This window comes from Podarcis raffonei, chromosome 10 (assembly GCF_027172205.1).
Source record: "Podarcis raffonei isolate rPodRaf1 chromosome 10, rPodRaf1.pri, whole genome shotgun sequence".
NCBI classification, from domain to species: Eukaryota; Metazoa; Chordata; class Lepidosauria; order Squamata; family Lacertidae; genus Podarcis; species Podarcis raffonei.
In genome coordinates, this window is record NC_070611.1 from 76490443 (window position 1) to 76509181 (window position 18739).

Sequence of the window (18739 nt, forward strand, 5' to 3'; positions counted from 1 at the left end):
CCACATTAGTCAGTTTAAAGCCCTCCTGATGAGGTTTCTGAGATTTTTGGCAAAAACATTCCTCCCAACCGTTGTGAGGTGCAGCCCATCGCTTGCCAGAAGTCCATCTTCAAGAAACTGCAGTCGGTGATCTAAGAATCCAAACCATTCCTGTTTACACCATTTGCGAAGCCAGTTGTTCACTTCCACTATTTTCCCCTCTCTCCCTGGGCCACGTCGTTCAACTGGGAGGACAGATGAGATGACAATTTGTGCATTTAATTGCTTCAGTTTCCTGCCCAGAGCCTCGTAATCTCTTTTGATCTTCTGGAGGCTATTGCTTGCAGTGTCATTGGTTCCCACATGAACCAAGAGGAAGGGGTATTTGTCAGTGGGTTTTATGATTCCTTGCAGTCGTTCAGTTACATCTTGGATCTTAGCCCCGGGGAGACAGCACACTTCCTGAGACATCTTGTCAGGCCCACAGATCACTGCTTCTGTTCCCCTCAGTAGGGAATCCCCTATAGAGGTATCTGATCAAGACTTGTATTTTAAAATGAGTTTAAAAATATATATATATTTGCAGATGCTTGTGTGTTTTTATGCCAGGCAGAAGACCAGCTGGGTTTGGCAGATGTTTATCCTCCTGGACAAAGGCCCCCTTGATTTATTTATAGCAGGAGCCAAAATTCTCAAAGTTGTAAAAAGGGAATTACAGGCTGAGAGCAAAGGTTACTAGGTTACTGACCCTACAGAATACAATCAAGCTGCAAAAGCACTAATTAAGAGTTGGTAAATAGTAGGATTCATTGTTTAACAAAATATAATACCATGTGTCTCCCATTAGAGACTTGAGCCACATATTCCTAAGGTTAAAGGGCAAGAGCTAATGGGAAAAGCAGCTGGCCAGGAAAGGGGGGTTGCTTTTGGAAAGTGTTTTTTACTAAGTTCCTTTTTTACTTTGAAAAGGCCTTTGCTTCTAAAAATCTATATATGTTATGTATGAAATATATTGGCTTAAATGTAATTATGCAAAGGATTTAGAAAGTAAGAAATGTTAGATTCTTATGTTAGATTCTTATTTCATGGAATCATAGAATCATAGAGTTGGAAGAGACCACAAGGGCCATCGAGTCCAACCCCCTGCCAAGCAGGAAACACCATCAGAGCACTCCTGACATATGGTTGTCAAACCTCTGCTTAAAGACCTCCAAAGAAGGAGATGTTTCATTGATGGTGTGTGAGAATGTGAACCCAAGATCTCTGACCTCTGTTTAAGATAAAAATTTAAAACCATTAGCCATCTGTTTTGGAGGGCAAAAGGGCAAGAAGGGCAAGAGGTGATCTGGTCATTAAGGTGCCTTGTTGAGGCAAATGTAAGATATATGGCTACTTGTTTGCCATTTATAGATAGAAGGAAATATAGCTCTTTGTCTCCCATAAAAGGTAATAGGAAATGGGTGTATCTTTCATGATTGGTTCTAGCAAACAGCCAATAGGAATTTCAACCAGGCTGATTGGACAGAGGCAGCCAAAGGAGGAGCAAGGGGGCTGGGCTGAGGAAATATAAGTGCTGACCATCAGGGCTGGAGGGGGCAGAGCTTTGGTAACCATATACCACTGTGTCTCTCATTTATTTGTCTGACAAATAAATTATTATTTTAATTTCTCTATTGCTGCGTTGAATATTTCATTCCAGCTAAGCGTTAACCACAAGCAGGGTGCTACACTATCACCACTACACGCCTCCTCTTAGGTCTGGTCGGGGTTTTTCCATGAGCTGTCCGTTCCAAGGTCGCCTGCACATTCCCTGAGGACTGACTTTGCTGCTCGTCTTCATATACCTGATCGACTGTAATGAGGGAGAGATCCTCAAATGGAGTCTGCTCTTCATCTTCCATGCTAGGGGAGAGGACCTCAAAGCGACTGTGTATTTCTAAACAATCAGAGCGAACCCTGGGCCTCCTACTTCTTTGAGTCACGTTTCTCCATATATCTGGCTCCTGTGTTGGTGAACTAGCCTCCTTCTCAGGGGAGTCCCCTGTCTCCTCCTTGGTGGAGACGGTGTGCTCTGTTGCTTCCAAGAAGAGCTCCAGCTCTCTAATTCTTTGGAGCGTAGCTACACGTTCCTCCAGTTGCTGGACTTTGTCTTTTAAGAGGGCAATCAACATGTAATTGCTGCAGGTAAAGCTGCCTGCAACTTTTGGCAAGATGGCAAACATTGCGCAGGAACTGCAGGCGACTGCAGCTGTTCCCTCACCCTCCATCTTGAGAACGTGTCGTTGGGGGTCACTACAGCGGTCCTCCATCATAAAAAGCGTGAAGACAGGACAAATAAATCTCCCCCCAAAAAACCTAGGTCTCCCCCAACAAACGTTTGAGACTAGCTCCCCTAAATCTAAAAGATGGATCAAACTGCTGCCCTGCAAGCTCTGATAAGCTCCTCCCACAGCTAATCACCTACCTCAACAGAAACCCTGCCCCCTCTGACCTTTGCACAGGGAGAGCAGCTAATCAGCCACAAGAAACTATCACTAAAGCTCTTTCCGCACTGAATACATTTAAATGGTTTCTCCCCTGTGTGAGTCTGATGATGTCTACTGAGGTCTCCACTCTGACTGAAGCTCTTTCCACACACTATACATTTAAATGGTTTCTCCCCTGTGTGTGTTCGTCGATGTAAACGGAGTCTTGAACTGTCACTGAAGCTCTTTCTGCACTCCATACATTTGAATGGTTTCTCCCCTGTGTGAATCCGTTGATGTGTTCTAAGGTGTGCACTCTGAAACACTTTCCACAATCCATGCATTTAAATCGTTTTTTACTTATGTGAGTCTCTTCATGTGTTCTAAGGGTTCCACTAAATCTGAAATTCTTTCCACACTCCATACATTTATATGGTTTTTCACCCGTGTGAGTCCGTTGGTGTAATTTAAGGTTTCCAATCTGACTGAAGCTCTTTCCACACTCCATGCATTTGAATGGTTTCTCTCCTGTGTGAGTCCGTTGATGTTTTCTAAGGTGTCCATTCTGACTGAATCTCTTTCCACACTCCATGCATTTAAATGGTTTCTCCCCTGTGTGAGTCCGTTGATGTGTTCTAAGGTTTGCATTGAAATGGAAGCTTTTCCCACACTCCATACATTCATATGGTTTTTCACCCGTGTGAGTCTGTTGGTGTATTTTAAGGTTTCCATTCTGACTGAAGCTCTTTCCACACTCCATGCATTTAAAAGGTTGTTCCCCTGTGTGCATCTGTTCATGTTTTCTAAGGTTTCCATTCTGACTGAAGTTCTTTCCACACTCCATACATTTAAAAGGTTTCTCACCTGTATGTGTCCGTTGATGTAAAGTTAAGTGTACCCTCTGACTGAAGTTCTTCCCACACTCCCTGCATTTAAATAATTTCTGCCTTGTGTGAGTCTGTTGATGTATTCCAATTTCATCACTTCGACTGAAGCTCTTTCCACACTCCATACATTTAAATGGTTTCTTCCCATTATGTGCCTGTTGATGTATATTGAGGTGTCCACTCTGACTGAAGTTCTTTCCACACTCTGTGCATTGAAATCGTTTCTTGCCCATGTGGGTCCCCTGATGTGCCCTAAGTTTTCCACTATCACTGAAACTTTTTCCACTCTCCATACCTTTAAATGGTTTCCCCATTTGAGTTGACTGATGTGAGATATGTGTGCTCATTCAGTGATGCATATTCCACATTTCACACATTTTAATGGCTATTCCTAATGAAACGAAAGGTTCCCCATCTCCCGGAATTCTGACTGTCTTCTGTATCACCTTCCTCAGAATGGGCGGAAAGGAAATCCTATTTTGGTTTCAAGGAAGAGAACAAAGGGAAAGAGAGCACATCATATGCCATTAGCACCTTTTCTTATTTCAACATTTCCTACATTCCCCCGCCTCCTACCCATGTTTCCAGTTTTTAGGAAATGAAGACCTTTCTTTCTCTGGTCCATCGTTCCTTTGGACATTCCCCATCCTCTGCATCATAATCCTCCATCCACCTCTAGATCTTCATGAGTCACTTTCACAGTCCCATTGACCTCAGGAGGTTCATATGGACCATTTTGGGAGGCCCAGGTCTACATCTTTTCGAGGGACTATGGTCTGGGTCAGTCAGAGAACATGTGACAAAGTTTGGTGCTTGGGGTGAGCTGAATGGGTGCTCAGGGAAGCTCCTGTTCTTGGAGACGGACCTCCGTCTACATGCCACACATTGAATGGAGAGAGCAGGAGAAGCAGATGGCAAATGGGAATCTCAGACGGAAACACCTACCCCAATGGTTCTTTATAATAATGATGTGCTGACTGATCTCGTGTCCTTCTTCTGAGGCAGGAATATCCTTATCTGGCACTGAAAAAGCTGGATATTAAAGGCAAAGAAATAACTGTACTTAGGGAAACTTCAGCCTTGAATATATGATATTGATTCATTGATGGCCTGATGTTGTGTTATCTCTGGAAACACAATTTTATTCCTGATTTGTCTTAAGTATCATAATTATAGGATGTCTTGGAGTGTTAGAGGAGAGGCGGTACCTTTGGTGGTGTAAATGTCATGCACCTTCTTGGGTAATCTATCCACCATTGGTCCCCACCCTGCACTCAGCTCTCACCTGTGGCTTCCAGAAGCTGTCAGCATGCAACAGAGGCCACAATCCCAGGAACGGCTTCAACCGGCTGGCAAAACCAGGTGAGGATAGCTGATGGGTCTCAAATCCTTGGTGGGTTGGGGAATTCTGCTGCCGGTGAAGGCAGGACCTGGTGGAAGGAGAGGAGGAGAACAACAGTGAATCCCACAGTCAAGAAGGCAGATTCTGCCCATCCTGCAGAGGAAAGGGAAGGGAGCCCATTGAGAAGGAAAACTCTGATCCTAAACATTGCTGCCTCATGACTTATCTTCAGGAGAAGAAAATGCTATGGAGGAAAACCTACACAAATCTTGAGTGGAGTCTCTTAAGATTCTTGGATAGTGCCCTGCACACCTTCTTCATTCAACTCCTGCAGCCAAGCTGGTGCCAAACATACTGCTCTGCTGAGAAGGGGGTCTTGTTGTCTAGGCAGCCCAGGACCCCCAAACACACTACCCAGGCTTCCATTGCTGCTAACACAGCAGTTTCAAGCACAGAAATGAGCTCAGACCTGTGTATCAAAGTCTCTCCAATGTGGAACAAGGGAAACAGAAGTGCTGTTTACATCATATGTGACTGTAAAAGTATTTGAAAAGACAAAGTATCCGGTGGCCCCTTGAAAGCTTATAAAAGTATTGTGGCTGAAGCTTTTGTGGGCTGCAGGATCAGGAAAGCTTCTGCCACCATGATCCTTCCAATGGGGATTCAGGCCTCATCATGCAACAGAAACTGCCCTGGTTGTGCTGCTTGATGATCTCTGATGGTCTAGAGTCTGAGGGAAAAGCTGTTCCCGGGTTCTGCTGGAGCTCTCAGGGGCTTTGGGGACCTTTGGCCATGGTATCCTTCTGGACCCTTTAGGGGAGCTGGGGGCCCTGCTACACAGGAGTTCCCCTCCTTCCTCCTGGGCCATGTCCAGAAAGTGGTGTTGGGGGAGGAGTGTTCTGACCCCTGGGTGCTCACTTAGGGGGAGCCTCCAGGCTCCATCCTCTCCCCTATGCTTTTTAATAGCTATATGAAGCCACTGGGAGAGATCATCAGGGGGTTTGGGTTGGGTGCTCACCAGTATGTGGATGATGCCCAGCTCTTCCTCTCTTTTATATTGGAACCAGTGAGGGAGGTGAATGCCCTGTGTTGGTGCCTGGAGGTGGTTTGAGGATGGGTGGTGGCTGTGGGTGAATCCTGACAAGACAGAAGTACTGTCCCTGGAGGACAGTCAGATGTGGAGGATTCCCTGGTCCTGAATGGGGTAATTGTGGCCCTAAAGGACCAGGTGCACAGCCTGGGGGGCATTTTGGACTCACAGCTGTCCATGGAGGCACAGGTCAGTTCTGTGTCCAGGGCAGCTGTCTGCCAGCTCCATCTGGTACACTGGATGAGACCCTCCCTGCCCTCGGACTGTCTCACCAGAGTGACGCATGCTCTGGTTATCTCCAGTTTGGACTACTGCCATGTGTTCTACATGGGGCTACATTTGAAGGTGACTCAGAAACTGCAACTAATCCAGAATGCGGCAGCTGGACTAATAACTGGGAGCAGCTGCGGAAACCACATATCACTTGTCCTAAAGGATCTTCCCTGTCTCCCAGTGCATTTCCAATCACAATTCACACTGTTGGTGCTGACCTTTAAAGTGTCATAGTTGCATTTTTCAGGCATAGAATAGTATTGATCTAATGTAGAGAGATCATTCCTGGTTTATTGCTTCAAGAAGGTTCTGGTGGTTTTACTCTGTGTGATTCAAAGCTGGTGTTTTCTCCAGCTGGAACATTTTAGCTGATAAGGGAGTTTCCTTTCTGCTGAGAGCAGGTGGTGGGATCAGTTGTTATGAGATTATGCTGAACCTTCCTTGTGTTTGGGAACCAGATGAAGCTGGTTTAAACTGGAGTGAGCCAGGCTTGTTATCCCGTCCCAATGTTACTCTGACACTGAATTGTTTATAAATTACAGTATTGAAAGGCACCTGCTCCCACTTCCTATTCTGATATTACTCTACTCTGCTTGTGTGTGTCTTACTTGAGTGCTAGATTCAGGCAGGTAGCCGTGTTGGTCTGATGCAGTCAAAATTAATGAAAAAAGAATTTCAGAAATAGACTTGAAAGAGAAGTTGCTGAATTACAACATTACTAAACTGAAAACTCTGGAGAGACCTGGTCTGAATAGAGATATTGGATTCTTGTCTCATTACACATACCAAAGCTAGTTTTGGACATCTGCATACTATCCCATGCTTTTTCCTGTAGGACTAATTGCAGTCATTAACAGTCAACAGCTTTACCATACCCATCTCCTACTACCCTTCTGAGAAAACCCCCACCCCACCCTCCCACTATATATAAGGTTCTGTCTAGTGACTTCTGTTTCAGTGTATCTGAAGAAGTTTGCATGCACATCAAAGGTTATACCCAGGACAATCTTAGTTGGTCTCTAAGGAGCTACTGGACAATTCTTTTTATTTACTTGAGTTCTGTTTTGGTATGCCAAGTTAAGTTTTTATTTAAGTTAGGTCTTTGCTATGTTTTGGATCCTGTTATGCTTCTTTGCATTCAGTATTAAATTTATTTGCTGAATAAAATTTTTGCTGCCTCTGAGGGTTTTTTCCTACTCTGCTAATTATACGTCAGACTTGCTCTGGAGGTCATTATGGAGGAGCAAGATCTGCGAACTAAAGCCCTCAACAGCCTTGGCACTGTAGACCTGAAGGAGTGTCTCCACCCCCATGGCTCAGTCTGGACACTGAGGTCCTCTTCTGAGGGTCTTCTGCTGGTTCCTTCCCTGCAAGAAGTGAAGTTACAGGGAACCAGGCAGAGGGCAAGGAAATGGGCAACTACCTGACATTTGGAAGACAGCTGAAGGCAGCCCTGTATCGGGAGGATTTTAATGTTTGATGTTTTACTGTCTTTTATATGTGCTGTAACCTGCCCAGAGGGGCTGCAGAAACCCGACCAGATGGGCAGGATATAAATAGTAGAACCATTCTTATCATCTTTTGTGTTTTTTTGTAGTTATTTTGGAATTCGTACTCACGAAATATTATGGGTGGAGAAAATCAAAGGGTTGCCGTAAATTATAATCCCACCCACAAACTCTCATTCACACACAGTCTGTAAATTTGGAGGGGGGGGGTCACAAACCTCACTTGTGCTAATACTGGCAGTCTTTGGCCTGTATAGGCACACCCAGTGTGTAGATCCTCCAGCCACAGGCACTGTCTATCAAGAAAATGGGTCCTTTGACTGGGAAGATTCATTCAGTCGCTGTCATTGGATGCTGAAGGATTGTATCTCAGCTTGTCAGTCACTCTGACACTGCCTACAAAGAATAAGAGGAACAGAAATGCTTTTGAGGTGCAACTTCTATATCAGCCCTGAGAGCCATTCCATGGACTCTGCACCCCTGTTTCTGATGACAGGTGTACATTATCCTCACCCTCAGCGGAAAAGACATTAAAGATGGAAGCCTGAGAGAGAGGAAAGCGTTTCTGGCTGCTTCCTGGGTGGGATTGCGGAAACAAAGAGCCGCTTCTGAGAAGGCCTCTCCCCTCCCCTCTTCCTCTTGGGATTTCCTCTCCTCTCCAGGGGGACCAATGGTTGGACTGGGCAGAAGCGCTGTGTCTGGACAGGGCAGGGGCTTATGTGGCAGGAAGAGGATGGAGATTGCAGGAAGGAAGGGGTGGGGGGACTGGACCCCCCACTTTCCAGGGATCCCCCTCTGGTCGCCTTGAAGAGGTGGCCGATTCCTGGGTGGGAGGGAGAAGCCAAGGCGGCCCCTCCGGAGATCCCCAGCTTGTGCCATGATGGAGATGTCTCCCCAAAGACTGGTTTCCTATCTCTCCCCCCCCCCCAATGCTGCACTTCCCTGCCCCAGGGATGCTCCCCCTCCCCACTTCATCGATTCTCTCCCTCTGTCCCAGAGTCTCCCCTGCACCCAGAGGCCCCCACCCCTTGGCGCGACTCACCCCTCGCCCATTTCTCTGTCCAGAGGGGCCCCCTTAGACGAGCAGGGGATTGAACTTCCGGGTTAGCGCCATCGGTAATGGCGGAATTCCTCTGACCAGGAGGAATTTGCTCTATGGGAATCGGGTCTGGCTGCCACGGCGAAGGCGGAGACCCCTCAAAAATCACAGGCGGGTGAAGCCTGTGAACGTGGGATTCGGCGGGCACATTTTGCGCCTCCCCCACTCACAGGGAAACCCGATTTCGGGGCTCCGGAGCGAAGTGGGGTGAGCAGCGCGGTGCTGTGAATCGATTGCTTTTTCCACGGAGTGAAGCCGCACAGCCGTTGCGGAGAAGCGCTGACTTTTTCCTGTGGACAATTCTATTCTAAAAGCAACTACCCGTGAGTAGAACAAATTGGAAACTTTTTAAAGGAGAAAAAAAAAGACTTAATTCGGTATTGTAGCGGGGAGGCATAAACAGGAAGTCCGCCTTCCGCTTTTGTAAATAGATCAAAGCAAAGAGGCTGCAAGCTAAAGTCTTGGAAAGCCGATTGGAAAGGACTAATTTTTCAACACCAAAAAATAGTAAACCCCCCCCCCTTGGAAGCAGGAGAAGGGGGGGGAGTTTTGGACTATATTTACCTGCAAGAGAGAGGGAAGGAAGCTAAAATTCCACCGCTCAGAACCTGGGAATGGGCTGCCAATAGGACAATAAGGCTGCCGTACTTTGAAATGCGCACTGACTGTGAATATATCGCCCGCTGACAGCTAGCTGAGTAAGAGAGATACATTGTTTCTAACTGTCCTCTTCTGATCTTAAAAAGGAGGAAAAGTAACTGGAAATTGAAACTAACTTTCCTGCTTCAGCTGTGTTTTAAAAGGCATTATTTTTTATTAATACAAGTACGGATTATAACTGTTTCCCCCTAGAGGAAGTTTCTGAAACTGTTACGTTGGATCAGAGGAATTTATATAAGGACTTGCTTGAAAATAAAACCCCAAGGTGGTTGTCACCAACGGAAGCGAAGGCTCAGAAAAACTCAATATGGAGGCCAAATGGCCGAAATATTGGGAAATTTTGGAACAAGAGGGAGACAGATTAAAACTGCAGAGTTTTGAAAAATTAAAAAATAGAGTGCGAGATTGGCTTCATTACTACCAGATAATGGAGGCATATAATTTGGACAAAAAAAATGGCTTGCAGGTGGAAAAATCAAAATTGGAAACAGAATTGCTAGATCCCAAAATTAAGAACTTGTCAAGAATGTATAACTTGCTGTTGAAATGGAACACTCAGGATGAAACGGTGAAATCTGCTATGATTAAATGGGCACAAGATGTTGGACACAACATTATGATGGCTGACTGGGAACAGTTATGGACCACAGGTATGAAGTTCACGGCATGTAATGCCTTAAGAGAGAATATAATGAAAATGATCTACAGGTGGTACATGACACCAGTCAAGCTTGCAAAAATTTATCATTTGCCCAATAATAAATGTTGGAAATGCAAAGAGACTGAGGGTACATTCTTTCACCTTTGGTGGACATGCCCAAGGATTAAGACTTTCTGGGAGATGATCTATAATGAAATGAAAAAGGTATTTAAATATACCTTTCTAAAGAAACCAGAGGCCTTTCTCCTGGGCATGGTCGGCCAATTGGTGCCAAAGAAGGATAGAATTTTCTTTATGTATGCTACAACAGCAGCAAGAATACTTATTGCAAAGTACTGGAAGACACAAGATCTACCCACCCGGGAAGAATGGCAGATGAAGGTGATGGACTACATGGAACTGGCGGAAATGACTGGCAGAATATGAGACCAGGGAGAAGAGTCGGTGGAGGAAGATTGGAAGAAATTTAAAGACTAACAGAAACATTGTAAAATTAATGAATGTTAGAAGGATGTTGGAATGAAGTTATGTGGTTTTAGCAGAAATGTTATAAAGGTTTAGGAAAAAACAGACTGTTAATTGGTGAAAGGAGGGAAAGTAAAGTTATATTATATTAAGATAAATTACAGGACAAAATTTGGAAAAGATGGAAAGGATTTGCTGAAATAGTTAACTGAACTAGAATACAAAAAAGGGAGGTGTGAGGAGGTCAAGGAAACAAGCAAATGAAAGATAAGTTATGGGAAGATTCGCTGTGTTTTTTCTTAACGGATTTTATTTTTCTGTTTTCTTCTTTTTCTTTTTGGTGTTCTTATTTTTTCTTTTTGTAATCTTTAAAACTTTAATAAATATAATTTTTTAAAAAAATAGACGAGCAGGGGAGGGACAGGGGGGTCTCTATCCAGACGTCCCTTACTCCCATTAACCCTTTCATGGCCCACCTCTCTCCGCGCGGAACCCACAGCGCCCCAGGGATGCCTGCGCGGGGGAAACGAGGCGAGGGCTCTTTGCTGGGAATCCCCTGGGTGGGCGGTGCATGTCCGCCCCTGCCAAGGCACCCAAGGGGCCAAGGAAAGCCCCCTTCGCAGCACGCGCGCAGGGATCCAGGCCCCACGGAAGGCGCTTGGGGGAGCTGGAGGGGGTCTCTGGGTCCTTCTCTCCCCTCCCCCCGCGACCCCTTTGTCCTCGCTCCCGATTCTCCTTTCCTTTCCTGCAACATCCACGGAGGGGGGGTCCTGCCGCCCCTCCTTCCCTTTCCAAAAGCGCGCGCCCCTAGAGCTATGGAGCAGAGCAGCAATCCGGCGTAGAAGCTCCACTTGCGGACGAAGCAAGCAGTTTGAGAGGGGGGGCTCTCTCCCCTCATTCCAGAAACAGAAGCCGGATTGCGGGGAGGAGGAGCAGAAGGAAAAGGTGCGACATACCGGGGGGGTTGATGGTTTGGGGGCGGCGTGAAAGCAGGTTGTGCCGGGAAGGGAGGGAAAGAATTGTTTTCCCCCTCCCGCCTTACTAGGAGAGCGCGGGAGGGGCTGATCCAGGAAATCCCGCTGCAAAGTGGGGTCCCCCCCTACAATGTTTACATTGCAAAATCCTTCCCTCCCCCCCACCCACGCCATGATCTTAGATCCATTCCAGGTTTTTGGTATTTGTGCACATTGAGCCGCGAGTTGGACTCTGTGACTCCTGTGTTACGGAAAAAATAGGGCTTGGGCTTTTGCACACACACCGCCCCCAACACAATTCTTCCCTTGTGTCTCCCTCAGAGGTAACACAAGGAGGCCAGGAAGAAAGCAAGGCAGCTGTTGATCTGTTTGCGCGCAGAGCCGCCCCCCCAGGGAGGGGAGGAATTTAGGGGGGGCGAAGGAGAGGAAGACCTTCTGGGGATGAACCCCTTCTGGGGACGAGGAGAGCGGGGAAGGGGCTGATCCCGGCAATCCAGCTGCAAAGTGCGCCCCCCTTACAATGTTTACACTGAAAATCCTTCCCTCCCCCCGCCCCCCACGCCATGATCTTAGATCCATTCCAGGTTTTAGGTATTGGTGCACACTGAACAGGGACGCGGGTGGCGCTGTGGGTAATACCTCAGCGCATAGGACTTGCCGATCATCAGGTCGGCGGTTCGAATCCCCGCGGCGGGGTGCGCTCCCGTTGCTCGGTCCCAGCGCCTGCCAACCTAGCAGTTCGAAAGCACCCCCGGGTGCAAGTAGATAAATAGGGACCGCTTACTAGCGGGAAGGTAAACGGCATTTCCGTGTGCTGCGCTGGTTCGCCAGATGCAGCTTGTCACGCTGGCCATGTGACCCGGAAGTGTCTTCGGACAGCGCTGGCCCCCGGCCTCTTAAGTGAGATGGGCACACAACCCTAGAGTCGGACACGACTGGCCCGTACGGGCAGGGGTACCTTTACCTTTACCTTTACCTGCACACTGAACAGCGGGTTAGGCTTTGTGACTCCTGTGTTAGGAAAAAAAAGTGGCTTTGCTTTTTGCACACAAAGCCCCGACACCCAGGTAAAATTCTTCCCTTGTGTCTCCGTCAGAGGCAAGACAATGAGGCCAGGAAGAAAGCAAGGCAGCTGTTGATCTGTTTGCGCGCAGAGCACCCCCCCCCATGCGAGGAGTGAAGCAGCCCAGAACTAAAGCGCGTTGCAATTTGTACATCCTCAAATAATCGACGCCCCCGTCACAGAGAGAGCACCCCAAAAACATCCCCGGTTGCGCCACAAAGTGAGTTGTACATGGAAATCAGCTCAGACTCCATGTTTTGGCAACATGACAAGTCTGTCTGTCAACCGGGATGCCTGACGATTCCTGCTCCCTGCCTTTTCCTGGCCAGCCTGAGAGAGCATTGGAAAGGGCGGATTTCTTGACCCCCGAATCCATCATCGCAGACCCGTTTCATTCAGGCCTAGAGATCTGCTCTTTGGACAAGTCTGCTTGGATCATGTGGATCATCAATGGATCATATGGATCATCACTGGATCATCCATGATGTCATACCCACCTCACGGAGGGGGGGGGCTCAGGAAGAATCTCCTGCCGCGTGACTGGGGGAGTCTGGAGGCTGACGGGGGTCAGACAGGGCTCCTCTTTTGCTTTCCTTACTATTTCAGCTCAGGTTTTACTGAAATGGGTGGATTCATTGAGGAAACGGGGCTAAGCGAAAGCATCCGTTGAAAAGAGGCAAATGTGTATAATTTGTTACCACCCAGTGAGTTGTGTTGCAAAGGCCATTTGCAGAAAGGCTCCTATTGTATCACCTGCGGCTACATGTTTTGATCTTTTTGCGGAAATGTTTTCCTCGGGCTGAGACCATTTGGGGCTTTCAAGGTCAGCACCAACACTTTGAATGGTGCTCAGAAACGGATCTAGAGCCAGTGAGGATTTCTTAGGACCCGTGTTCAGGGGCCAGCTGTTCAGCTGCTGTCCAAAACTGAATGTATCCGTTGCCGGAAGTAATCCATAAGCCTCTCGTCCTCCGCCTTCTCTGGATGCCATTGCAGCGCGATGCTCCTGCTCTCGGGAGAGGGAGAGGCGTGAGTTGAGTGAGCTCGGCTTGCCAAGGGTTAAACGGAATCGAGTTAGATTCCTAGACAGGAAAGTAAGACGGGGGGGGGGCAGGGTCCTCCAGAGCGAAAGCCCAATCCCTCCCTTTCCTGCAAGAAGTCGAGGTTGTCCGCAGATGGAAACATTCAGACATGAAATATACCCTGGTCCCTAAAACCTCACTGCTGCAAGGAAGGAAGGAAGGAAGGAAGGAAGGAAGGAAGGAAGGCAGGCAGAGAAGAGAAAGCACTTCCTCTAGCAGGGCAGAATAAAACCTGTGGAACTCCCTCCCACAAGAGGCAGAGGCCACCAATAAAGGTGGTTTAAAAGAGGAGGAGGCCAATCTGTGGTGGAGGAGGAGGAGGACAGGGTGATGGGTGGCTCCTCTGCTCTGTCTCCCCTATAGGAGGGAGCCCTCTGGCCTGATCCTGCAGGGCTCATTTTCTCCTCCAGTGCTTAGTGTTGGGATGCAGCCAAGGAATTGGGGGCAAATGGCAGCCCCCCAGCTGTGCTGGGCGATCTCCAGTCCTTGGATCAGCATGAAACTGCAACCTGAGCTTCAGAAGCTGGGCATGCACACTCAGCAGAGTAAAGGCACAACAGAAGTGGCTGGAGAGGCATATGTGAGCAGATTTACAAGCAGTTTATTCAGCACACATCAGGACAAAGGAATCATGTCTGCTCTCCTTCATGTCCAAAGCAAGACAGCACCCAACCCGAGGCACCACTTTAGCTAATGAGGCCTCCTGCTGCTGCACCACCGCCGGAGCACGATTTCTGTTCTCATCCTGAAGCAAAGTTATTAACCCGAAGTACTATTTCTGGGTTAGCAGAGTCTGTAACCTGAAGTGTCTGTAACCTGAAGCGTCTGTAACCCAAGGTACCACTGTACTCTCATAGAAAGGAGAGTCCTACTTTATTTGCTTTTGAGTGCACACAGATGCACCCGTCTTGCATGCTTGAGTAAAGCAACTCCAGGCCAGGAGGAGAGTAGGGGCCACGTGTAGAGCAAGTCCCTCACTGAGGTCAAAAACACACAGAGAAGCAGCAGGACTTCTTCGGTAATAATTTACTGAGCTTTCAAAGCATACAGTTCTCACTGGGTCCCCAGTGAGGCACAAAACTTAGCTCCTGAGGGGAAATCCAGTTTCAGAAGTAAAAAAATAGAGCACACAGGATATCTAAGTCAGGCACACAAACCGGCAGAAGGGAGCAAGGGAGGAAAGAGGCTGGAAGGACACAGGGCAATGGATGTGTGTCTTTCGCTTCCTGTCATCTGGGAGGGAAGTCAGCAACTCGGCAGCTGCAGGGGCTTCACAAAGAAAAGCTTTCTGCCGGCTGCTTCCAGGCAAATGAGCATCCCAGAAACACACACTGTGATCTGCGGTGTGTTGCCATATCAGTTGTTTTTGAAAGGTTATCACGATGTGGTCTAGAAACCAGTTTGGAACAATATATCGCCCAGCTTTAATCCTCACTGACCACCAGCAATCCAGATAAACCCTCACCCCTTCTCTATTGAAAGGTACTTTACATGTTAGATTATAATCACATTGTTTGACATTGCCTTCAATATTTCATTACTATACAGTTTTACACATAAATACCAGAACTTCACATACACAAAATGTGTTAAAGACTGATTTCCTGCCGAGTTCATTTCTGTGAAGAAAAGAGTGGACTCTGAGAGGAAGATGTCCCACACTCCAGACACCAAAATGGGATCTTCCATGTGAGAGTCCCTGGATGTTCCTTGAACACTCCATTGTAAATAAAGCACTTTTGCAATCTTTTCATTTAAACTGCTTCTCCTCTCTGAGTTTGTGGATGGTTTGAAGGGTTTCAATTCCTAAAGTTCTTCCTGTCCGTGAGTCTGTTGATTTAGAACTTCCACTAGGGCTCAACCTCTATCTACTTTCCTGATATTTATAAGGTTTGTGTTTTGTGTGAGTTTGTTGACATAAATCAAGGGTTCCTCTCTGACTGAAGCTCCTTCCACAGTCCATACATTTAAATGGTTTCTCTGCTGTGTGTCTGCTGATGTCTTCTAAGTTTTCCATTATCACTGAAGCTCTTTCCGCACTCTATACATTTAAATGGTTTCTCCCCTGTGTGAGTCCGTTGATGTGTTCTAAGGCTTCTATTATCACTAAAGCTCATTCCGCACTCTATACATTTATACGGTTTCTCCCCTGTGTGAGTCCGTTGATGTGTTCTAAGGCTTCCATTATGACTAAAGCTCTTTCCACACTCTATACATTTATATGGTTTCTCCCCTGTGTGAGTCCGTTGATGTGTTCTAAGGCTTCCATTATGACTAAAGCTCATTCCGCACTCTATACATTTATATGGTTTCTCCCCTGTGTGAGTCCGTTGATGTGTTCTAAGTTTTCCATTATCACTAAAGCTCTTTCCACACTCTATACATTTATATGGTTTCTCCCCTGTATGAGTCCGTTGATGTTTTCTAAGGTTTCCATTATCACTGAAGCTCTTTCCGCACTCTATACATTTAAATGGTTTCTCCCCTGTGTGAGTCCGCTGATGTGTTCTAAGTTTTCCATTATCACTAAAGCTCTTTCCACACTCTATACATTTATATGGTTTCTCCCCTGTGTGAGTCCGTTGATGTGTTCTAAGTTTTCCATTATCACTAAAGCTCTTTCCACACTCTATACATTTATATGGTTTCTCCCCTGTGTGAGTCCGTTGATGTGTTCTAAGGCTTCCATTATGACTAAAGCTCTTTCCACACTCTATACATTTATATGGTTTCTCCCCTGTGTGAGTCCGTTGATGTGTTCTAAGGCTTCTATTATCACTAAAGCTCATTCCGCACTCTATACATTTATATGGTTTCTCCCCTGTGTGAGTCCGTTGATGTTTTCTAAGGTTTCCATTATCACTAAAGCTCTTTCCGCACTCTATACATTTATATGGTTTCTCCCCTGTGTGAGTCCGTTGATGTTTTCTAAGGCTTCCATTATCACTAAAGCTCTTTCCGCACTCTATACATTTAAATGATTTCTCCCCTGTGTGAGTCCATTGATGTGTTCTAAGTCTTCCATTATGACTAAAGCTCATTCCGCACTCTATACATTTATATGGTTTCTCCCCTGTGTGAATCCGCTGGTGTAATTTAAGGTCTCCATTCTGACTGAAGCTCTTTCCGCACTCCAGGCATTTAAAATGTTTTTCCCCTGTGTGAATATGTTGATGTAAACTTAAGTGGCCACATTGATGGAAATTCTTCCCACACTCCCTGCAGTGGAATCCTTTCTTGCCCATGTGAGTCCCCTGATGTGTTCTAAGGTTTCCACTATCAGTGAAACGTTTCCCACACTCCATACCTTTACATGGTTTCTCCCCTGTTGGAGGTCGTTGATGTGAACTATGTGTGCTCATTCAATGAACATAGTCCACATTTCACACATTTTAATTTCTATTCCTAATGGGGGGGGGAGGTGACCCATCCCCTGGAGTTCTGACTGCCTTCTCCATCTCCTTCTTCAGAGTGGTAGGAAAGGGAATCCTGTTTTGGTTTCAAGGAAGAGAACTAAGGGAAAGAGAACAAATCAAGTTCCATTAGCACCTTCTCCTATTTCAATGTCTCCTACATTCCCTCAACTCCTACCCATGTTCCCATTTTTTAGGAAGTGAAGTTGCAATGTCATCAAATGATAATAATTCATGAGCAACTATCAAAATCCTCAACCAATGTTCATAAAGCAGCTTGATTTTTTAAAGAATGATGTCCTGTCTGATCACGTGCCCATCTTCTGACGCAGGACTATCCTAAAATGACACAGAAAAGCAGGATATTCAAGGCCAAATGATAAACTGTACTTAGTGGAATATGTAGTACCTTGAAAATGTAGTATTGATTCACTAATGGACTGAGGTTGTGTTATTTCTGGGGACATGAATTTGTTCCTGTTCTGTCTTAAATATCATAATCATACGATGTCGTGGGGTGTTAGGGGAGCGGTAGTTCCTTTGGTGGGGGAAATGTCATGCACCTTATGGGGTAATTTATCCACCATTGGTCCCCACCCTGCACTCAGCTCTCACCTGTGGCTTCCAGAAGCTGTCAGCATGCAACAGAGGCCACAATCCCAGGAACGGCTTCAATCGGCCGGCTAAACCAGGTGAGGATAGCTGATGGGTCTCAAATCCTTGGTTTATTAGGGAATTCTGCTGCAGGTGAAGGCAGGCCCTGGTGGATGGAGAGGATGAGAACAACAGTGAATCCCACAGTCAAGAAAGCAGATTCTGCCCCTGCTGCAGAGGAAAGTGAAGGGCAGATGGGGCTCGTCAACCAGGGAAGGAAGCCCATCGAGAAGGAAAACTCTGGTCGTAATACTTTGCTGCCTCGTGAGTTATCTTCAGAAGAAGAAAAGGCTATGGAGGGAAACCTACACAAATCCAGAGTGGAGTCTCTAAGATAGTTACATGGTGTCCTGCACACCTCCTTCCAGCCACTCTTGCAGCCAAGCTGGTGCCTAACGTACTGCTCTGCTTTCCTTGGGACCATATAAGCAAGGCTGAGAAGGGTGTCTTGTTGTCTAGGCAGCCCTGAACCCCCAAACACACTGCCCAGGCTTGTAGTGCTGCTAACACATCAGTTTCAGGGGGAGCGATGAACTCAGATCTGTGTATCAGAATCTCTCCAATGTGGAATATGTAAAACAGAAGCACTATTTACATCATACATCAATTAAAAAGTATTCAGAATATTTGTCTTTTGAAGAAAAGACCACCAAGTATCCGATGGCCCCTTCAAAGCTAATGAAAGTCTTGTGCCTGGAGCTTTTGGGGGTGCAGGACCAGGAAAGCTTCTGCCACCATGATCCCTCCAATTGGGATTTAGGCCTCATCATGCAACAGAAACTGCCCTGGTTGCGCTCGTTGATAATCTCAGATGCGCTAGAGTCTGAGGGGAAAGCTGTTTCCTGGTTCTGCTAGATCTCTCAGTGGCTTTGGAGACGTTTGGCCATGGTGTCCTTCTGGACCCTCGAGGAGAGCTGGGGAAATGGTTATGCAGTGGTTCCCCTCCTTCCTCCTGGGCCATGTCCAGAAAGTGGTGTTGGGGGATGACTGTTCTGACCCCTGGGCTCTCACTTGTGGGGTGCCTCAGGGCTCCGTCCTCTCCCCCATGCTTTTTAATATCTATAGGAAGCTGGTGGGAGAGATCATCAGGGGTTTTGGGCTGGGTGTTCACCAGTATGTGGGTG

The 18739-nt window shown here is 46.7% G+C and overlaps 2 protein-coding genes and 1 pseudogene across 2 annotated transcripts in view; all 3 read right to left on the reverse strand.

Annotated features, from left to right (window-relative positions):
• Nucleotides 1–18739, reverse strand: part of LOC128421774 (zinc finger protein 84-like) — a 238925-nt gene that overhangs the window by 185472 nt on the left and 34714 nt on the right. The window contains exon 3 of the mRNA XM_053404958.1: nucleotides 4617–4761. The gene's annotated coding sequence lies outside the window, so the exon portion shown is untranslated. The remainder of the gene's footprint in view (nucleotides 1–4616; nucleotides 4762–18739) is intronic.
• The window catches only part of LOC128421753 (zinc finger protein ZFP2-like), a 461814-nt pseudogene that overhangs the window by 3548 nt on the left and 439527 nt on the right, over nucleotides 1–18739 (reverse strand).
• Nucleotides 15278–17065, reverse strand: LOC128421736 (zinc finger protein 470-like). The gene has a single exon (XM_053404899.1). It carries the CDS (start codon nucleotides 16908–16910, stop codon nucleotides 15516–15518), a length of 1395 nt encoding a protein of 464 aa, XP_053260874.1. The 5' UTR covers nucleotides 16911–17065; the 3' UTR covers nucleotides 15278–15515.